A 22,574-nucleotide genomic window follows, 5' to 3' on the forward strand; every position below is an offset into this window, starting at 1 on the left:
AAAAAAAAAAAGAATTTGAAATATTTTCCCAATAAGTAAGTAAGCACCGTATCTCAACAAACAGCAAACTACAAAAGGATTGACTAGTTTTTAAGAAATAAAACAAAATTATTTACATTTCTAGAAATTGGATGAATAGTGTTAATTTTTCCACCACCATTAATTTTCCTTGCCTTTAAGTAAATTGTGACCTACTGAATACCAGTCCTGTGTTTTGTTTTATTTTTTCGAGACAAAAGTTTTTTCATGTATCCCTGGATGTCCTGGAAGTAGCTATCTAAACCAGGCTAGTCTCACAATCAGAGATCCACCAGCTTCTGCCTCTCAAGTACTAGGATTAAAGGCCTGTGCCACCATGCCAATATACCACTTATGTTACTAAAGTAGCCAAAGAAACAATAAGGAAAGTGCAGTGTCTTTGGAATAACAACTGTTGTTTTTCTTCAAGCTCAAAGTCACATATAAATTGGCAAAGTGTCCCGTATCTTTCATTTGACACTACTATTTTCACCAGTCATGAGCTGCAGAGTCCTGTCTCCATGCCCTTCTTTGATATTCTATGTAGAGTCAGCATCAAGAGTGTTTTTGTTGTATGTGAGATGTGTCACTAGAAACTTCAGTCTTACATGAGCATTGAGCTGAACAGCCAGCAGAGGGGAACCACACCACTGTGAGATGGTTTCTTTCTTTTATATAAAGGTTAAGAAAATCTTTAAATTATAAACTAAAAAATGTTTTATTCTAATTTCCTTCAGTGTGTGTGTGTGTGTCAGAGATGAGGGGACTGATCATAAACCCCCTACAGAGATATTCTTTCAACAAAGATTAACTAACCCACTGCCTCATTCATGCTTTATACATTCTTAATTTTCTATCATTCCTCATCAGCTTTCTAGGACTCAGGTGCACAAGGCACTTTACTTGAGCCCCAGTGGACAGAACATGAGTCAAATGAGGACATTCAAGACTGTGGAGACAGTCAAAGGCTTTCAGCAGTGCTGCCAGGTTTCTCTGCGTATCTCCCATTTATTCTTCTAGAACTTCTAGAACCTTCACTGGTTATCACAGCATCTTCTTCTGGGTTCATCTCTCAAACATTGATGAAACTATGCTTTAGAGAATCACACTTAAACAAACCCCCAGTCAGATTTAAACTTTTGTATAGCTTTGAGACAACATTCCTGTCTCTTAGGTTCACACATCTACTCTCTCATCAATAATTTGGAAAAATCAAAATTTCCTTGCCTAGTTCCTAAAACCCTTGTGAGAATCAAACAATATTACTCTTGAAAATTACAAAATAATGCACATACATGGAAAGCAATACAATTGTTTTTCTCCTGGTATCCAAATCCAAACTCAAGAAACAAGAATATGTGCATATTCTACACATCCCATGATACATACAAATTAGAGGAATCAAGAATGGTAAAAGATAATGAAACTGCTGTGTTCAGATATAGAAATAAATTATAGCACTGATATTTGGAGTAGATGTAACATTGCTATTTACCTGTTTCTGAAAGCAATTTTGTGGCTTCCAGCACTTTCTCCGTATAGACCCCAGCTTCATAATTCTCCATCTCTGCATTGATGATGTGAATGACCCGGGCTGCCCGGCCCCGTATGGCCCCAGCTGTGCGATCCAGTGTGTCTACGTCTCCCTCTTGCAGCGCAATCACACATTTGTTCACATCCTCCAAGATATGGTTTTCTGTGAAGAGGGCACATACACGTTTATATGACCTGTGCTACTAACAACCTAGTGATCAGTTTAAAACCATTTCAACAACTCCCATGAGTCCTCACCTTAGAAATCAAATTGTTTAACCAATAACATGAACCAGTATTTAAGTGGCACCACTTACAATTATAATAGTAGTTGTGAACCCTTAGCATCAGCCAGAGGGCTCACCACACAGATGTTTGAATAAAACTTTGGGAGTGCCTGATTCAGTGGCTGTGCTGGCTACTTTTTGTCAATTTAACACATGTGGGTAGAGGGATTCTCAGGGATGAGGAATGACCTCCATTGGATTGGTCTGTGTGCAATATTGTGTTCAGTATTTCCAGAACTGAGGGTTGATGGTTGGGGCCCAGCCCACCTTGAGCAGTGCAACCCCTGGTTTATATAATTGGTCATGGGTTCTATAATTGAAGAGACATGATAAGCAAGCAAGTATGAAGCTTATAGTTGCTTCAAGGACAGTGCTTGAGATCTTGCCCCAGGTTCCTACTTTGATCATCTGCCCTGACTTCCCCCATAAGAATGGATTAGAATTGGGATTTGCAAGTCAAAGAAATCCTCACCTCCTTAAGATGGTTTTATTCAGTGTTGCATCATAACAATAGAAAACCAGACTAGGATCAGTTGGCTACCACCCAATGGACTCCATCTTTTATGTATGTAAAGAAGGGAGTGTTTTGTTTGTTTTCATTTGATTTGGTTTTGGTTTTGGTTTGGTTTGTTTTTGTTTTGTTTTTGCTTTTCATTTGTTTGTTTGTTTTTTCATTTTTGTTTTAGGTGCTCTTTGTCTATTTGCTTTTCTGTATTTTCTGTTTCATGGGGGTTGTGAGGGAGGGAGGAAAAACATGAAGTTCAGTGGGAGAATAGTGAGAGACCTAGGGAGGAGTAGAGGAACATAAAATATTTTGCATAAAAATTAATAAAAAGTAATTTTAATAAAAATAAGCATGTGGAGGTAGGTATGTGCTCATTTAAGAGACTAGTTTAGGAACTGCTAGGTATGATCTGCTGTTCACAAAACATTAATTTTGATCTCAGTTTATATTGCCCCACTCAAATCATTCTGTTTCTTTTCTAGTTTATTAAGTTTATTATTGTTGTTGTGTCTGGAAGGGAAATCAGGCCACAGCATATGTGTGGAGATCAGATGACAGCTCTGTGGACTTAGCTCTCTCCTTCTCCCTTTATGTGGTAGAACTCAGGTCAACAGGCTTGTGTAGTAAGTGCCATTTCCTGCTAAGCCATCCTGCCTACCCTAAGTTTCCAGTTTCTACATTCCTTTGCTCTTTACTTTCAGTTATAAGTTAGAATGGAAAAATGATCAAGGTGTCTATAAAGGTTGGCTAGTAGTCAGTTTTCTTAAACTTAGAAAAAGCAAGCTTTTTTAATGCTGATATTTTCCTTAGTGAAAAAGCCAAAGTTGTAAAAATGTTGATGGAGGGAGGTTTTATTTTTATTAAGGAACTCCCCATAACCATCCCTCCCTGGGATCCTGATCTCCCATTGTGAACTCACCTGAGCAGACACCTTAGGAAAAGGCTGACTCAAAAGAAAGTTTGTAGGAAGTTTTAAATACAGAAAGCTGACTGCCAGTAGACTTCTTTTTTGCAGGGCCAGATTTATTGAGATAATCCCACACTGTCCTGACCCCTGAAAGGGAGCAACTGGATACTGTGTAAAAGATGTGTTCATATTTACATACTTCTGGACCTGACACATCACTGTAAGAACAGGGTTGCTGTTGCTTTGCTGTGCAATTGGAAATAATGGTGTTTTGCAACAGACTACAAAGCAGAGAAGGCTGATAATTAGGCTGTTACTCTTTCTGAAACTAACACTTTTACAAAAATCTAAAAAGTCCATTTATGATCCAATAAATTATATTGGTATCAAAGGGTTTAAAAACAACAATCTCAATGATTTTTCAAACTAGGAACCTGCAACTAATGTAACTAAATCCAGAAAGAATGATGGAAAGAAGATGCTGTTATGAATAAAGCTTTGGCAATTTGAAGGGAAATTTAGTTAAAAAAAAATCTGTTATGCCAAAAATGTTTTTGATCAACCAAATCAGGTCATGTATTAGATAGTTAAGAATATTGGTATAAGTATTATTTTATTCTATCTAACTTCTCATTTACTAAGTAACTTGACTTTTAAATATGTTTTGGTTTTGTTTAGTTTGAGACAGAGTCTCTCTACATAGCTCCAGCTGTCCTGGAACTCGCGATGTACACCAGGCTGGCCTCGAACTCACAGAGATACAACTACATCTGAATAATGTGCACTAAATCTAGAGATATGTGCCACCAGCCTGGATTCATGGTTTTTCAATTTTTAAATAGTTTGCTCAGCAATTCTCAATCTTCCTCCAGTTAGAAATTCACAGTATTTAAAAATTAGTCAGATTTCTCTCCTAATAGCAGTTAAACTAATTTGTAACCTATGTGTACCAAAGCCAATGATATTCAGACTACCTTAAAATGTACTTGTATTTTGCGAATGACATCAATGAGTTTGTAAAGGAGCTGCATTGTCCCATGTAAACATGAACATTTTGGTCAAAAAATACTACTTGGTTTATTCCTGGATTCTTGGATTCCTTATGGTAACTCCCCCTATCTACTGTCAGCATTTTTACAATAAAGATCGGTGTGTTTGGCACCATCAAGGAGAGTGGTGAATTCTTTAAAGTCGGGAGACATATGTGATTCAGATTTCAATTTCTGCTAAGTCTCTGCATAGAGCAAGTACTCAAAGAATGTGGCTAGATTGACATGTCTATTCAAGGAATCAATCCTTCATGCACTTTATTCTAAAATATTTTGAAGAGAAACAGCTCCTGAAGGAAGGTGAGAGATGGTGCTCTGGATAGAAAAGAACAGAGATATAAGAGTTACAAAGGCATGTGTCCTCTGCAGGTGACTTAGTGAGGAATAAAATGGCAGTTCCATGACTGCTGCTCTAATTGTCAAGCAAGGCTTGGGACCACCAGAAATCATGTGTTTGCAGTGTACAACAAGTTGTACAACAAACTCTCTTGGAGTTTTGCAACATTCAATCGTTTAGAAACAATGTAATTTTGTTAATAAACCCAAATCAATGATAACAACAACAAAAAATGTTATAAACCACAAAGGTGAAGTTCTTATTCAAAACCAGTGACAGAGTGAATATTTTCAAAGAAAAAATTCTAGATTCTAGAGCCTTGTTTGTTTGTTTGTTTGGTTTGGTTTGGTTTTTAGGAGGAGGCTGAAGGAAAGGCAAACAAAATAAAAGTCATAGAGACATTAGGGGATTAATAGCTTTTTACAGATCTTAGCTCTGTACAATTTTTCAGGCCAAACCTAAGAATTAAACTGTCACACAGTTAATGCCAAGGCACTTTATTCTAGGGAACTATTAAAAATGGTACTTTTTGCCCAGTGAGAAAGGTTGGAATGTTTTAATACTGCCATTTCGCATTTTTATGAGCCTAGACTAGGATGGAACATTCGTTTAGCTTTTGTGAAGTTAATCTCCAGCATCTTTGCTATTGGAACTTGTGTTTTGTTTGAACAAATTATACCCCCATGTGTATGGGTTTAGTTAGCATGGAATTAAAAAGAAAAAAACAATATTCACTCAAAACGAAGGTATATGTATGCATGGGTATATGTGTATGTGTACATGTATATGTACATGTGTAAGTGAGTTTATGTAATGTATGAAGGTATGTATGATATGTAGGAGTGTGTATATATTCATTGCATGTGTGTAAATGCATGTTTGTGAGTGAGTGTAACTGTGTTTGCAAGTATGTATATTGCTTTTCTTATAGAATTTCCTGGCAGAAACCGATTCCCAAAATGTCATTAATATAATTCCAAAATATCTCCTGGGCTAGACCTGCAATTTACCAATGCAAATATTTGACTCCAACCCAGAGAAGAGATGAGAAATAGGTTCCCCAACTATCTGGCTGTGTTCACATCCTACCAGCATGCACAGAGAGAGCCGCGTGCATTTGTCAAGCCCTGTCTGCAGAAAGGTGCCTGCTGCCTGATTGTCTACATCACAAGCATGTTCCAGCAGGCTCTGCCAACCTGGCTCCCTGACAGTGCCTGTTCATTTTCCTGTCGTAGCATGCAGCAGCATTTGTACCACTAGGGTTGGACCACACAGTGTTATCAGCAGGAGCCAAAGCCTTTTCTTGTTCAAGGTAATAATGAGATGCACAAAGGAATGGCAGGAAAAAAGGTGGCAAAGAGGCAGGCCTCCGGGGAAGAAAATTAAGGAAAGCTTGGTGCTATTCACAAAGACTGAGATAAGACAACCCCCACTCTCNCCCCCCCCCCTGCTTCTCTCACCCCTAGAAAATTTTGGACATACATTTGAAGAAAATGATAAGTTGGGGGAACTTTTTAGTTCTAAAATGATTCCTCTCTGGGCAAGGTAGTGAATGAATACTTTCTATTCATCTGTAGGCAGTGCACAGAATGTTTTCCAGGGGAATGTCAGAATTGTGGTATGTGAGCTCAGTGAGACTGGGTGGGGAACCTTCTGCCTTTTATTGAGAGTCATTCTGGTAATAGAAAAGAAAAACAAACAAACAAACACAAAAACAAAACAAAACAAAGCAAAAAACCCTAGAAGTAGAAAGTACCTTAGCATTGGTGTCTGGCTATCATTTCATTCCCCAACACATAATTCTCTAACCGTCAACATGTCCCACTTAGATGAGAAACATGTGGGTGGGACATCTTCAAAGTCAAGGCTTAACCCTCAGCAAGCAAAAGCTTTAGCTTTGGTAACATGTTGAGTTCTTTTATTATTCAAACCCTAGAAGGGGTTATTTTAAATCAACAGCTACTTTCAAATGTCATCAAAAGCCAAGAACCCAAAGGAATGAAAAACAGGACAGGCATATGAAGAGGGTGAGAGATTTGAAACTCAATAAAGATTCTAGAGCTAGAGAAAGGAGCTAGAGAAAGCAGGAAAGTATACAAGAAATAAATACATTTCCATTCTTTCCTGATTTATTAAGAACGCTGTATATTTTCTGTGAAGAAGGCAGTCTGGATTTCAATGGCACCTTTTTGGAGTTGTGTATGCTCTCAATGACTGACTTTTCTCAGAGAACACTCGGACATGTTTATACTTTATAGAATTTTGGTTAAAGCTAAAGAAAACAGGAGAGATCCAGACAAACTATAGACTCTGAGCATGTGCTAGCTTGTTTCTCTCATCTCCCTTGTCTTGTTCTCCATGCTTGAAAACTTGGTCTTTTATGACCCATTAGATCTACAAACTTTTAATACAGCCTGCAATGGGAATTCACAGAAAGTCTGCAGGAGTGGGGGAGAAATATCCAAATGCAGCAGCCTCTGCCAGAATCATCTCCACAGCTGAAGTCAGGTCCTCTTGGCCTTACTCTCTTCAGCAGTGAGAGAATTGCTCCTCTCAGGACTCAATCATCCCCCTCATGCCCTCCCCCACCCCTGCAGAGCAGGCCAGGTTGTGGCAGGTGCTGAGTGAGCTGCTGGGTGTTGTGCCCTCACCTATGGGATGACCCAACACCTGTTCAATTAAACAGTTAAGTGCTGGTTCATTCACCACTTTATAATTGAGGATGATGTTTCCCATGACCTCCTTCCCATTGAGACACTTCCAGGTGAAGTAGGGCTAAACATGTTTGGTCAAAAAGCTCTTTGGACCAATGCCCATGTGCTGGCAGTTAGCCCAATCTTGAAATGACACTGATGAAGTCCACTGAAACTCAGAATGACTTCATAGTCATTGGCATGTTTTAGCCTCCTCCAGCTTGGTAATGTTCAAAGAGAAGAAAGTTACAAATGCAGTGGTGAGTACCTCTGTGTTCTTTTCCTTCATTCTTTATGAATCTTCAGAGGGATGCATCCGAAGCTTCGTGCTCTACTGAGTTCGTTAGGAGGCTAATAGTTCTACCTATCTCACTACAAACCTTTCCTTGAAAGCACCCCTATTTCAGTTTTAGTTCTGTTGCTATGATAAGATAGCCTTATAAAAGCAACATTGGGAAGAAAAGAACTTACTTCAGATTATAGCTCCAAGTTATAGTTAATCACTGTGAGGTCCTCAGGGCAGGAATGCATTAGACTAGTCAGAGTCAACAATCAAAGGCAGAGGGAAATGGATGCACACCTGTGGACTTGCTTGCTCATATCCAGTTTTTTTTTTTTTTTTTTTTTTTTTTGCAAACTGCAATGACCTATGGGCATTCCCACACCAATTAATTTAAGACAATTTCTTAAAGTCTTGCACACAGGACAATCTAATGTAGTCAACTCCTCATCAAACCTCTCCTCTCAGGTCATTCCATGTTGTATTATATAGACAATTAGAATTTCTTCACATAGACATACCAAAAGAAGTGATTATCGATTTTAAGGCATAAGTCAAGTGATTTAACCAATCCCAACCCCTTGGGTAATTTAAGTAAACTGAAAATCCATCCTTCTTAAAAAAAAATGAAAAATTTAAAATGGACTCTAAGCCTCTTTGTGCATGTTCTGTTCATGTTCTTAGCTCATCATCACAAAGATGTAGGTTTTCACCCAGTGTCTTGAGATAACTTTTTTTTTTTTTTCCCAAGAGGGNGTTCTAATCGAATTTGGTGGAATGACTGAAAACTCAGAAGCCCAAGGGAATCACAGACCCATCCCATTGCTGAGCTATTTCTTATCTTGTTAGCTGCCTCGGGCTCTCTGGTAAGGGGCCTGGAGATGCTCACCTGAGACAGAGAGGAAGTCATCCACAGAGGTGATGTCATCCACTGCCTCAGTGAGCACCCGGACCTGCTTTTCCCACTGGTCTTTGAAGACATCCATGTTGTCCTGAGCAACTTTACTCTGTGGCCGAGCAGCCAGTGTGAGGGCAGCATTAATGACCTGTTGGGAAGAGAACACAGGGACAGGATGGTCACATTTGGCAGAAGGGAGAGGAGCCGGTCAAAGCACATGTTGGATCCCCAGACTTTGAAGTTACTGCAGATAAATGATTTGTCAGAATCCAGCACAATTAAAAACAGGAGAGATAAAGGAAGCTATTAGCCACCATTATGTTTTGCTGCTTCTTTTGGAGAGATAGTAATTAGCCTTAGGTTTCAAAAGTATTTGCTGGACAAGACTTTTTTTTTTTTTTTTTTTTTTTTGCATAGATGTGCGAGAAATCTATACCCTGCTTTCTGCATGTGCAAGTTCATAATTTACTTATTGAGATAAGGTAAATAGATTTGGAACATTTAAAGCACAACCCCAAGCAAACAGAATGAAGTCAATATGAGTAGAAATGAGGATAATTTCCACTATAATCCTGAGTCCACTGAGTGGCTGGGATCTCTTTGGGAGAAAGATAAAACTCGAAGTGCTTTGAGATTGACAGCTAAACATGTTCCGGTTAGAAAACGATAGCGCTGGAAGAGGCTGCAGAGATGGTTCACTGGGTAAAGTGACTTTGACAGGGGACTGAGTTTGGATGCCTAGGACACATGTAAAAGGCCAGAAGTAGCAGTAGACACCTATGAGAAACAGCAGAGGAAAGGCATCTCTGAAGCACAGTGGTCAGCTAGCCTATCTAAATCTAAGATCTTCAGATCTACTGAGAGACATTTGAAAAAAATAAATAATAATGATATAGAGAATAATCAAAGTGGACTTCTGGCCTCCACATGCGTGTTCATACACACCTGCATGCAGGTGCACACCCCAAAACTACAAAGAGAGAGAGAGAGAGAGAGAGAGAGAGAGAGAGAGACTGTGTATAGAGGACCCTGACTGTCACAATAGCAAATGACTTTTGAAACCAAATAAAGGACACTTACCTGGGGACACAGGCTGTCAATCTGGGTGGCTGCCATCCTGACTAATTTCACCCCTTCCTCATTGTTGGAGATGGAACAAGCCAAATTGGCAACCTGTATGGAAGAAGATAAAGCGAAAAATTGAGTCGGAAAAAAAAAAAAAAGAAAAAATGGAGAACTGGGAGGAGTGAGCCTGTCCTTTTCAGAAAAGTGTCATCTACTCCTGGCATCCCATCACCAATGTAATAAGGACACTCTTCTGTGCCAAACCATGGGATACTACGCTGTGAATTTAGGCATGTCTACCAGAAGACCAGCCAGCTAATACTTAAGTACTGCTTTGATCCCCAAGCATATATAAACATAGGATTTAAATGAAGTACTCTGGCCATTACTCTGCTTTTCGCTGCCCTGGTATTTGCTCATGCTCTCTATCCCCAAAGAGTCACCATTCAGTAAAGACTTCTGTGATCTTGGTTGAATCCACCCTTGACTCTTTCCAGTGAGGGAAATGCTACACATGATGTTTTGCAATTCAGAGACACATTATATGCTCAATTAGAGCTCTATACAAATGGAATCCACATCTGCCTAGAGTTGCCAGTCTACCAGTCACCCAGTGCAATGCACTTTTGAGCAGATGAGACTGATGTGAAGAAAGACTATATGGACCAACAGGCACTGGTGGAATATATAGAAAACGAGATGGTCTAACTTTACCACAAAAGCATACACATACTTAGCTTTTCAAAAACATTGTACAATGCAAAACAGCTAAAAACAAAACAAACAAAATTCAACTTCCCAGAACTATTTAGGTGATTTTTATTTTTGGTAATACAAGGTGAGATTGATTTACCAAGGTCAACAGTACACAAAGCTGCCATTATTACTCTGATCCATCCGATCAGGCTGCTGTGAAGAAATCAGGAAATTGAGGATTAGAAAGGCTAAAAGGGAGGGAATGGGCAATAAAGCCTTGGCGCAGAACTAGCAGAGCAAGGTGCTCGAAGAGGGACAGTGCTCTGATACCTTTGGGCCACATGCACTTTTACTCAGGATGGTTTTTTTTTTTTTTTTTTTTTTTTTAAAGATTTATTTATTTATTATATGTAAGTACGCTATCCTCAGACACTCCAGAAGAGGGCACCAGATCTCGTTACGGATGGTTGTGAGCCACCATGTGGTTGCTGGGATTTGAACTCTGGACCTTCGGAAGAGCAGTCCGGTGCTCTTACCCACTGAGCCATCTCACCAGCCCTCTCAGGATGTTTTTTGATGGTCACTACCTGGAAGATGCCGTAATGCTTGAAGAAATTAAAGTGGACCACACATTTTCATCCTTTCTAAGGTGAAGTTGTGTCCTGCAGGTGTGTGGAATGCAGAGCTGGGATGTGAGGCAAGGCTTAAATCTCATCCAGCCATGTGACTTCTTTGCAGGCAGAGGAATGTTTCTTTATAAGGAACTGGGAAGGCATTTCTAGTGAAGAAGATTTTCAAAGATGACTTCAATACAACATCATGCTAAGAGTTGTGTTTTGAAGATTAGTAAGAAAGAAGAAGGGTACTTTGTCTATTACAATGAAAATAAAAGCTGCCAACATCACAGCTCCAATGAGTTACAAATGTTATCTTCAGCCGGGCATGGTGGCACATCAGCACTCGGGAGGCAGAGGCAGGCNGATTTCTGAGTTNGAGGCCAGCCTGGTCTACAAAGTGAGTTCCAGGACAGCCAGGGCTATACAGAGAAACCCTGTCTTGAAAAAAACAAACAAACAAACAAACAAACAAAAACAAACAAACAAACAAATGTTATCTTCTAGTTTCTTGTCATTTGAATTTAAAATTCTTCTGATGGCTTCCCCTATTACACTTACTTTTTGAAATAAGTCTGTGAAAGAAAAGTATGGAGTCTCACAGTAAAGAACACTAATGCCAACAGGCACAACGATTTTGAGAAGTAACACGGGGACTAATACTGAGGTCTCCCAGTTTCAGTTTTTTGGCTGTATTTTGTTGCTTCTACTCTGCAATTTGATAAGCATTTCTGGGTTTTTGTTTATCTTTTCAAAGATTTATTTCACACTTAATTATGAGTACCTATGTGCATCTCTGTGTGGGTATGTGCACATGAGAGTATATGCCTGCAGAAACCAGAGGTATCTGATTCCCCTGGAGCTGCAGTTACAGGCAATTCTTAGCCACTTCCATGTGAGTGCTAGAAACCAAACTTGGGATCTCACAAAGATCAGTACAAGCATTTACAAGCTAAACCATGTTGCCACCATTTCCTGTATGTTTTTTTTTTTGTACATTCTAAATGACAAAGGCAACACCCACTATAGGTCTTTAATATGTGTTAACTGAATTGCTAAAAGATAACTGTAAATATGAGTGCGTACAAGTAGCTATATACAATAATTTGGAATATGATTTCTATGGGAGTTACTCAAAACAGAGTTATGACTATTTGGCTAAAGAAATTTCCCCCATACAGCTTCTGATCAGTTTTTACCCACTCTATGGTATTAAACAACACTTCCTTCATTCTAGTTCTTGATATGAACCCAAAATTCAGCCCTCCGTGTTTATGTTAGCCCAAGAAAAAATCAGGATAGTATGATTTTTTTTTCAGAAACATATATATTGACTTAAGTTTGGTTTTCTAATTGTCAATTGAATTCCTTCACACTGATGTTGAATAACATTTACTGCATAAAATATGGTTTTATGTGATTGTGGTCCTCACTGGACTCCAGCATCTTGGCCTCTGGCCCGTGAGGAGATAGGGAGTAGAGTGAATAAACAGGGTCTCAGAAGGTCCTGTAAGTACATCAGAGATGAAGACACTCTGGGATCAGCTTCAGGGAGACAGGTTAACTTTATTCAGGGTGACTCAATGCTTGTTTGATTTTGGGAAGGAGGTAGGGACTATCCAGGGTGGACAAAGGTCGTTGTAGGATGCCTCATTAGCATGAGAAGGCACTCCTGGGATCCTCGGTGCTCTCTGGAGAGGTTTCTTATCTGGAGAAAGGAAGCTGAACCTGTAATCGCACCAAAGCTAAAGGACATTCTGTAGGTAGAAGATATGGGGGTTTTGAGCTCCCCAGACAAGGTCAGAGAAGGAGAAGCCCTGCTAGTCAAGGGAGTTCCCCATTTTGTGCTGAGCTCAGAAGGCTATCAAGACAATGGAAGACTTTGACTTTAATTAGCAGGACTCAACCTGTGACAGCTGATTACTCTGTACAATCCATCCTTGGTCGGTGATGCAGAGTTATTGTCACATTTTTATTAAAACAGCAGGCAGTTAAAGAATGCTGTATGACACCAACATGAAAAATAAAAAGCAAAGTATGACAGAAACCAAGCTTGGGTTAACATTTTCTTACATCTCTTTAAAAAAAATATAGCAGCACTGTCAATGAAATAATACCTCTGATTCCTGAATGGCTATAAGAAAAAGGGAGATGGAAACAAGAACCAGATGGTGTGTCTCATGGAAGGGCATGGAGAGAGTTAGTGTTGATTGTCAACTTGACAGAATCTTGTATCACCTAGGAAACAAGCCTCCAGACCCATCTGTGATGGATTACTGAGACTGGGTTAGCGTCTGCGCATGCGGGTGAGAAAATATCTAGATTAGTTTAATTGAACTGAGAAAGCTCACTGTAAACATGGGCAGCATTATTCCCCAGGGTTGCACTTTCCACTGGATTATAGAAAGCTAGCTGAGCGCAAGCATTCAGGGTCTTTTGTGTTCTCACTGTGGCTGCACTGTAATCAGCTACCTTAAGTGAATTCCACCATAACGTCCCTACCATGATAGACATATCCTGGAACTGTGACCCAAATAAATCCACTCTCCCTTAAGTTGCATTTGCCAAGTGTCTTAGTTACCACACCAGGGTATTTTACCAGCAACAGGAAAAACAACTAAGACAGCAATAGCACTATCTATAAAACATTTTCTCCCACCAAAACGATCTAAAACAGATCACTTTGTATAACTATCTAAACTTTGATAGGCTGCCCCACCCAGGGATCCAACCAATAAACAACCACCAAACCCAGACACTATTGCATATGCCAGCAAGATTTTGCGGACAGGACCCTGATATAGCTATATCTTGTGAGGCTATGCCAGTGCTTGGCAAATAAAGAAGTGGATGCTCACAGTCATCTATTGGATGCTTCACAGGGCCGCCAATAGAGGAGCTAGAGAAAGTACCCAAGTAGCTAAAGGGGTCTGCAACCCTATAGGAGGAACAACAATATGAACCAACCAGCACCCCCCAGAGCTTGTGTCTCTAGTTTCATATGTAGCAGAGGATGACCTATTAGGCCATCAATGGGATGAGAGGGCCTTGGTCTTTAGAAGATCATATGCCCCAGTACAGGTGAATGCCAGGGCCAGGAAGCGGGAATGGGTGGGGGGGGGGGGGGGGGGGGGGGGGGGGGGGGGTATATGGGACTTTTTCAGAGAGGAAACTAGGTAAGGGGATAGCACTTGAAATGTAAATGAAGAGCATATCTTAAAAAAAGAAAAGAAAAAAGGTAGCAGCTATATTTGAGAGCACACAAGAAAAAGAAAAACACCATTGTTGGTTAAATTGCAAATTTATTAAAAATCTGTAGGTTTAAAAAAAAAAGAAAGAAAATACAAAAGATAAAAACAAGTGTAAAACAGAACATCAGGAAAGGTCAAAACACCTTATTGATATCCTGAATAAAATAAGCTACAAGCATATGTAATCAATGATGTATAATGAAATCAATAAATGTAATCAATAAATTATGTAATTCAGTAAATGTATAAATTAAAATTTATGAATCCAAAGTGACTCCAGTATTGACTAAATTGGGCTGCTACTATGGAGTTATTTAAATTTAGGAAGCATGATGATGCTGTATTGAATATTTAAAAGAGAGTTGGGGGTAGGAAGTTGGCTCAGCAACTATGACTGCTTACTGCTCTTCTGGAGGACCTAAGTTCAATTCATAAAACCCATATCCAGAAATTCACAATGGAAATGACAGTTCCAAAGGGATCTGATGCCTTCTTCTAGCCTCCAAATGTACATGTACTCAGATATAAATACCTCTCCCCATACACACACATAGTTATTTTTTGTTTATTTTAAAATAGATAACCAAAAGGTTGATGAATGTAATAATAAAATGGCTAGAATTTACTTATGAAAAGAAGAAATAGGTGGGGGTATAAAATACATAAGGCCAGTCAGCTGTTCATAACTGTGGAAGCTGTGTGACATATGATAACCTATTGTACATTGTCTACTTAATACCTTGAGGTTTTATATATATAAATATAGTCAATATTTATATATATAAATATAATCAATATGTATACATATACATATAATCAAAAATATCTGGCACATCTCTTTTTGCTTCTCTATGGGTTAAACAAAAACTTAAATAGAAATTAATTATTCTATTTTTATTAATTAGAAATTAAATAGAAAAGTCTGAGTAGAGCTGGATTTGGAGCCTACATACCAGTGAGTGTGCTAGTCAAGTACAGAAGGCAGTCATGTCTAGACCAGTGCTGGCTGTCAGCTCCCTAGAAGAAGGTGGCCCTGGAGGGGATGAAGCTGAAAACAGCTGGACTCTTTCAAAAGAAAGAAATGCCAACCAGCAAAATCCAGAAGGTAACAGGCTTTTTCATCTTGTAACTTTTTTTTTTGTTTCTTGCCCTTTGTTTAAATAAACTCCATTGTGACTTCAGGCTAAAGAAGATGCTCACCACCCAACAGAACCTGGCTATGAGGGACAGAGCTGGCAACACTAGGTAAAAACAAACAGCTGGCAATCTCCACTGTTCTCTGATTATTTATTCTCTTTAATTTCCACAGATCCACAAATCCTAAGTTTGGCAGCCTCTACTGTGCCAAGTACTCCTATGTTTAATTCCACTTAAAATCAGAATTCCATTTACCTTCTATTGTATTAGGAACCTGGCTGAGAGGATACCAAGTAGCACACTAAGGAATTCCATATCTCAGAAGACAGGGTGTGTGCTTGAAACCGGTCATGGATGCTGTCCAAATCCCTACCTTCCTTGTTTTATTGTGCCTTGCATTCCTCAGCTACTGCCATTAGCATGACTCTGAATAGACTTCAATGTACTTTGATTTTTACAACTCTGTCAGCAGATAACACATGGCTTAGTCTTCCAGGTAGCCCCTAATGCAGTAGTTCTCAACCTGTGGGTCACAACCCTCAACTCTTTCACAGGGGTAATTGAGACCATTAGAAAACACAGATATTTACATTATAATTCATAACAATAGCAGAATTACAGTTATGAAGTAGCAGTGAAAATAATTGTACGGCTGGGGCTGGCCACCATATGAGGAACTATATTAAAGGGTCATAGCACTAGGAAGGTGGACAGCCACTGCTTTAATGAGTAAGATAATTTGAGCCTACTAACACTTCCTCACCAGACAAAGAATGCTGCTCATAGTAAATAACTCCTAACTAGTCCTGTTCATCTATTCTTTAAGTACAAGTTCAATGAAATCAGAATCTCCTTGGTTGTATAAAATACCCTATTTTTTTTTTTTTGAAGCAAGACTCATCACTATGATCATTTTAGCACAATGGGACTGAGTCTGAGGGAATGGGAGGAAAACTAATGTCACTAGATATTATAGAACAATGAGGAAAGAAAGCATACAAGAGACCAAGAGTAGAATATAGACTGAAGCCCTGGAGACATTATGCAGTCTGATTAAACTTGAGTCAATTTTAAATCATACATGAGTCAACCAAGGAGGTGAGATTATAAGATGTCCACGTCCAACTGGATCTGGCTTTTTCTTTTCTCTATTCCTGAATAATTGACAGTTACTGGGACAACAACAGCTATCCACAATTCCTCGAGGCTTAGAAAACATTAAAGTTTATCATAGGATATTAAATTTGGAGCTATTAAAATTGATGTTGGATGGGCCACAAGCATGGTGGGCAGAGCTGTTTAGTGAACTGATTGCATTATATCCACACTGAAAAGGAATCCTTCTCAGCAACTTCTGAAAGAGAAATAAATTAGGGGAAAAAAGATGAAGGAGCTGAGGCAGTGCTTTCTGTGTGGTGTCTGTACATTGGAACAAGCTGTCTTTGGGGAAAGGAAGAGGTTTGGCAGCCATAGTTAAATCATGTGCTTGATTGTGGGGAATCTGAGGCATTAGGAACGATGCTCAGTTGGTGTAGCGCTTCCTATATAAATAAGCAGTGGTGACCTGGACCTGCAATCACAACACTGTGGAGATGGGTGGATCTTCTTGACCACCCAGCCCATCTCAGTCAATGAGGTCTAGTTTCAATAAAGCCAATACGGTGATGACTAAAGGAGATATCCTACTTTGATATCTGACCTCCAATACACACGCACACACATGCACACTCAAATGCTCTCACACACAAATGCTTACTCCAAATTTAGTATGTATTAGCTCAGAACCCTTCAATGTATCGTGGACAGTTCAGATAGCCACTCTTCAATCTTTCTTTACTGACTGCTTTGTTAGCCAAGTTTTCTTTCTGTTCGATGATTACCATACTCTTTTCTTTACTTGAAACACATTGGGTAACCAGGTGAAACAAAAACAATACAATTAGCAAGCTGGGACATAACATAAAATATTAAGGAAAGCTGGCGCAAAATTTTCCAATACAGTAAGTTACCGCCTGAACTCATAATACTCCTGTATTATGATTGGCAGGGACACCCTAATGCCTTACTCAGAAAAAGCAACTATTCAACATTCCCAAGACACTCATATAATGATGCAGTGATAATGATCAGAACCACATCAAGCCTTCACATGTAAATATATTATGAACATTCAAATACAAGAATACAAGTTTGGGGGCTAGAGGGTTAGTTCAGCACAGGAGAACACACAATGATCTTATAGAAGACTCAACTTCAGTTCCTGACACCCACACTGGGTGAATCACAACTACTATAACTCCAGCTTCAAGGGCTTCCATCTGATGACTTACTTTCACAGGTACCTGCATCCAACATGTGAATACAGACTGGACATGAATATCCACAAAAATAAATCTTGAAGTAAATGTGAGTCTTATTTGAACACTAACAAAAACAAAACAAGCCAAAAGACAGTATGACTGTAAGATAACTGTACCTTAATTAAAATCCTCAACTTGTAAAGTAATTAGACACTTAACTCCTAAGGGATATGATGTACCTCTGAGTCACAAGAACATTTTCTCCTTTTTCTGGCCCTGGAATTCAAATTATGTGTTTAAATATTCCTTGATTTTGTTCAATTCCAAACACTGAGCATACTCCATGACCTCCAAATGCTTTCCAATTTTTCATTAATTTTTATACCTTCAGGAATCATATCCATGTCTTAAGAACTTACATTTGAAATGAAACAAAGTAGCAACTCAGAGGTCCATCAAGCACTTGCTCCTTCTGTTAATATTTCCCCATCACAGTAAGTTTGGAGATAAAAATGAAATTATCTACTTATAAAGGGAATGATTTATCGTTAGTCCCATGCCCCTATAAAGCCAGAAAAAGGAGAGACATCCATGAGAGAGGTGGAAGAAATAACAGGTTCACACTGTTATTTTTTGTAAACACACCAACAAGGAAGACTTTGGACTCCACCTGAAGCTTTATCCACTTATGCACTGATATAACCAGCTATAAGAAGGAATTCACTCGGATTTCAGCTTGTGCCTCAGAGTCAGGGTCCTTACAAGTCCCCACCCACAGCTGCGAAGCTATTGACAATTGAAGGCTGAAATGAAAGGAGAGTTGATTTTCTCTAGTGTAGCCTCTCTTTACGTTGATCACAGTCCAGTTGATGTCCCCTACGCTCATGCACATATGGATGGCCCTGTGTGCATCTGTATGACTCAATTAAAAGTTTTATTCTTGCAGTGAGGAACCTCCATTTTTGGGAAAAAAAAAAAACAGAGCTTAAGCTAGTCATTCCATGGTATATGCAGGGACTGGTGCCAAGTACCTAAACAGAAGTGGTGAGCTTCTGCATTTAAACTATGCACACTATAAGTCATCTTTAGATCACTTAGAATGCCTATTACAATGTAAGAGTTGTGTAGATGGTTGTGAGACTCTGTTGTTTATGTAATAGTAGCAAAATATCTACTTGAGGATAGAGATGGCTTAGTAGTTAAGATAATTTATAGCTCTTTCAGAGGATCCATATCAGGTGCTTCACAACCTCCTGTAGCTCTACTTCCAGGCATATCTGACATGCTTTTCTGGCCTCTGTGGGCACTCCCTACATACATGTGACATGCACAGAAATACACATGCATACACATAAATCTGCTCATGTTTAGTATAGATGCAATTCTTCCCGTAGTATTTTGGACCTGTGGTTTATTGAATTCTTGGACACTAAACTTTTGGATACAGAAATTCACGTGTAACCTATTTTAAAAGTTCATAATTTGATGAGTATTGCTGAGGAGATGAAGGAGAAGCAAGGATAAATAGTGATGGGTTTTGAGATGAATCGATGGCTCAGAGGTCAAGAACTCTGCCTACTTATTCAGAGAATCCTAGTTCAGGTCCCAGGTCCCATTTTGGGAGGCTCATAGTTCCTGGTCACTTCAGCTCCAGAGGACAGGATACTCTCTTCAGGCCTCGACAGGCACACCCAGCCCCACCCCCATATATACATCAATAAAAATAAAAAATAAAGGAAGTCTACTTTATATGCTCTCATTCACATATTTTAGTCTAACCCTATGCATAGCTTATAATAGACAATATCTTTGAGTCTGTGGATGCTATTTATCTCATTTTCCAAATATTCTCCATTTTCTATGCAATTTTATATAATTAATACTTAATTTTTCCTAATTTTGTTTTATTCTTTGGCAAATAATTTTCCTCTTGTTCAGCAGCTAGTGGGGGTCACCTGTGTTTACTATTACCCACACAAAAGCTTTCTTCTCTTCTGGCTTAATTTTGGCTCTAGTCAGAGGTGGAAAGTGTGGGTGAAATCTGGTGCTTATTTTCGTAGGACCACACTGCTGGCAAAAGGTTCTCTTCAGTGGTCAGATCTGAACACTTCCTTACCACCTTTTCCCTACCATCTCTCCTAGACATCTCTCTCACCATGACATCTTAGTGCCCATGTGGCTATTCCTTTAACCATAAGCAGACAACAAGCTGCTTCCCATTACCCCAAATATACTGTCAACCTTTGCAGGACAGAAACCTCCAATGAACCTAGTACATAGCTGTGATTAGGACAGCAGATCTTGACTTTAGGATCACGATCACCCCTTTGAGTTGCCAATGACCCTTTCATAGTGGTCTCCTAAGACCACTGGAAAACACCACTATTTATGAGTTGCAAGAGTAGCAAAATGACAGCTATGAAGGAACAATGAGAATAATTTTATGGTTGGGGGGAACACCACAACATACAAAACCAACCATATCGAATGGCCGCAGCATTAGGAAGGCTGAGAACCATGGGATGACTGGAAATCTATTACATTAAAAGTAAGTAAACAAGTAAACACATAAGACCAAAAGTCCCAGTCATATTACGGAAATGATAGAACCATTCAACTTTCTACAGCTGCATCACACTCAAGAGTACCCCCAAGTTTTATGATGTAGTGTTGGGACAGTGATATATTCCCTGCACAACCCTTTTTCACAATTTAACATGGACTCAGCACTTTCAGCTAAGAGGCAAATGAACCCGATGCACCATCCTGCTACACAGAACTGCAGAGAAATTTCTTTCCAGTCCCATCATTAGTCCTCGAACCCTTGTTTGTAGTTAAACACCTATGACAACACAAATCTGCATGTCTAGCGCTCCTCTGTGGTGCAAAATAGCTCCTCTGCTTGTGTTCTTGGGGATACAAGCACTCCTAGCAATGCTGTGTGCATGCCTCCGCCTAAATTAAAGTGATCAGTCTGCCCTGGTGACTTTAATGGAGGTAATCACCAGCTCACATTCATGAACAAATTGATGTGCCTGCTTCCTCGCTGAATCACTCAGCATAAATCTATACCCTTCATATATAAAAACCTCTGTGGCTTAAAATAATGCAATAAAACATCACCTAATGTGTTCTTGAAGCTGCTTCATCAATAATGTGCTGTTATGTGAAAAGGATAGCAGTGGCTTCTTTTATGTTATCTAAAATCATGCGATAGATGTAATCCCCTTTTAATTACCAAAGACCTCCTGAGATTTCATTCTCTCTATATCCACACCAAGGAGGTGAAGTGTCATTACTCCTTGCTATTATTTTTCTTCCCACAGTCCCATGAAAGATGTTGATCTTCATATATGTAGGCTGAACATTGGTAGTATGGGAACTTGTCTGTAATGATGATGAGTTACATTAAACCCATCCAGTGCTCCATGTTTTGGGGTATCTAGGAATATTTTCAGAATGAAGAACCTGATGAGTAAGTGAAAACAGTCTCTTCCTGTAGCCTGGTGACTTGTGCAAGTATAGAGTCAAGACCATATCCATATGTCTAACCATCCTAACCATGAAAAGATCTGTCTTTTCACACTGAATTCCCATTTAATGAGAGTTAGGCCAGAGACTTCACTTTGTTACAGATTGTCTTTGAAGACTTATGAAAAGTGGAATTCTTGTAGAAAGTATCTCTACCAATTAAATTCCTAGAAACATGCCGAAGTCAAGTCTCTGAAGACATTCTACTCACAATGATCAATACAGATCAGGTATACTGTGTATACAACCCTCACTACTCAACACATACTATTGTTTTATGCATTATTTTTGTGCATATGGGTGAAAACATCGAAATATACAGTTAAGTATACAGATATACATAAATATGCATCTTCAATGAAGCTTCCGGCTGGTCACTGCAACTCCATGAGACTTGACTTTGATGCCCTATTTAGCCCTCCATGGGTCCCGCTGCCCCACATACATGCACATGACTAAGAAATAGAGTATTCATCTTTGAGGCCACCATGGGTCCCATATAAGATGTGATCATAGGAATATCACTCCCAGGCAACCCTGCTGTCCTGAATTTTCTTGAATTCCTGTCCTTGTGAGCTCCCCCCTTTTTCCCAAGTCTTACTCTGTATGACTGATAATCAACCAGTTAGAATCCTTTATGGAAAAAAAAACCAAAGTAACTGTGCATGTAGTAAATTAATATGGCATCTGTATTTCTTTACCATAGCTGATTCCCAGTAGCAACACAGATATATTCTAAAGCTTCCCTTCAATACCTGTGCAGTTAAATGGTAGCTCTTCAGTCCCTAAGCTAATCTGGCGATCTCCTAGCTATGATCACAATAATATTTACAAATGTGGTCTTCCAGCCTCCAGCTGGATTCTATGAACTCTTTCCTGGTTCCTCCTCTTAGCAGATCTCTCTCTCTCTCTCTCTCTCTCTCTCTCTCTCTCTCTCTCTTTCTCTCTCTCTCCTTCCTCTGGCTGGTGGAAATTCCACCCCATTCTCTCTTCTACCCAGCAATTGAGTGATCAGTATTTATTGACAAGGCAAAGAATAAATGGTAAGAAATTTTCACACAAACAAGACAAGAAATTCTTGACCTAAGCATTACAATGCTGTGTCCAGAAAAAAAAAAAGATATTAGGGCAGATAAATCAGCATTTGAATAACAGAAAGATAACGCTTAATGGCACAAAATCTTGCCTACACAACTGTTCACTAAGTTAATGTTTTCCTTCTGTAGAATATAACAAGAGTATCTTAACTAAGATACTCCTTAGAAACTCTGGGCTTTCCTGACAACCTTTGAAAAAAAGACATAAGAACAAAGAATGTTTCTCCTCTAATTTCATCCATAAATCCTTAGTTTTCTTCTTCCTCTGCTTTTGTAAATAAAGTTTTACTGGTTCATCTGCTTTTGTAAATAAAGTATTTGTCAATGTTTGTATTGTCTGTGAGTGCTTTTGCTCTACAAAGGCAGAGTTGATTTA

General features: G+C 39.1%; 1 protein-coding gene across 4 annotated transcripts in view; it reads right to left on the minus strand.

Annotated features, from left to right (window-relative positions):
- Ctnna2 (catenin alpha 2) overlaps positions 1-22,574 on the minus strand; it is a 1,082,633-nt gene that overhangs the window by 90,157 nt on the left and 969,902 nt on the right. For all 4 annotated transcript variants that reach the window (XM_021164215.1, XM_021164216.1, XM_021164213.1 and 1 more), the window contains 3 exons: positions 9,588-9,680; positions 8,499-8,655; positions 1,514-1,714 (listed from right to left, as the gene is read on the minus strand). In XM_021164215.1, the coding sequence (XP_021019874.1) occupies positions 1,514-1,714; positions 8,499-8,655; positions 9,588-9,680 (451 nt within the window). The remainder of the gene's footprint in view (positions 1-1,513; positions 1,715-8,498; positions 8,656-9,587; positions 9,681-22,574) is intronic.

This window comes from Mus caroli, chromosome 6 (genome assembly GCF_900094665.2).
Source record: "Mus caroli chromosome 6, CAROLI_EIJ_v1.1, whole genome shotgun sequence".
Taxonomy (NCBI): domain Eukaryota; kingdom Metazoa; phylum Chordata; class Mammalia; order Rodentia; family Muridae; genus Mus; species Mus caroli.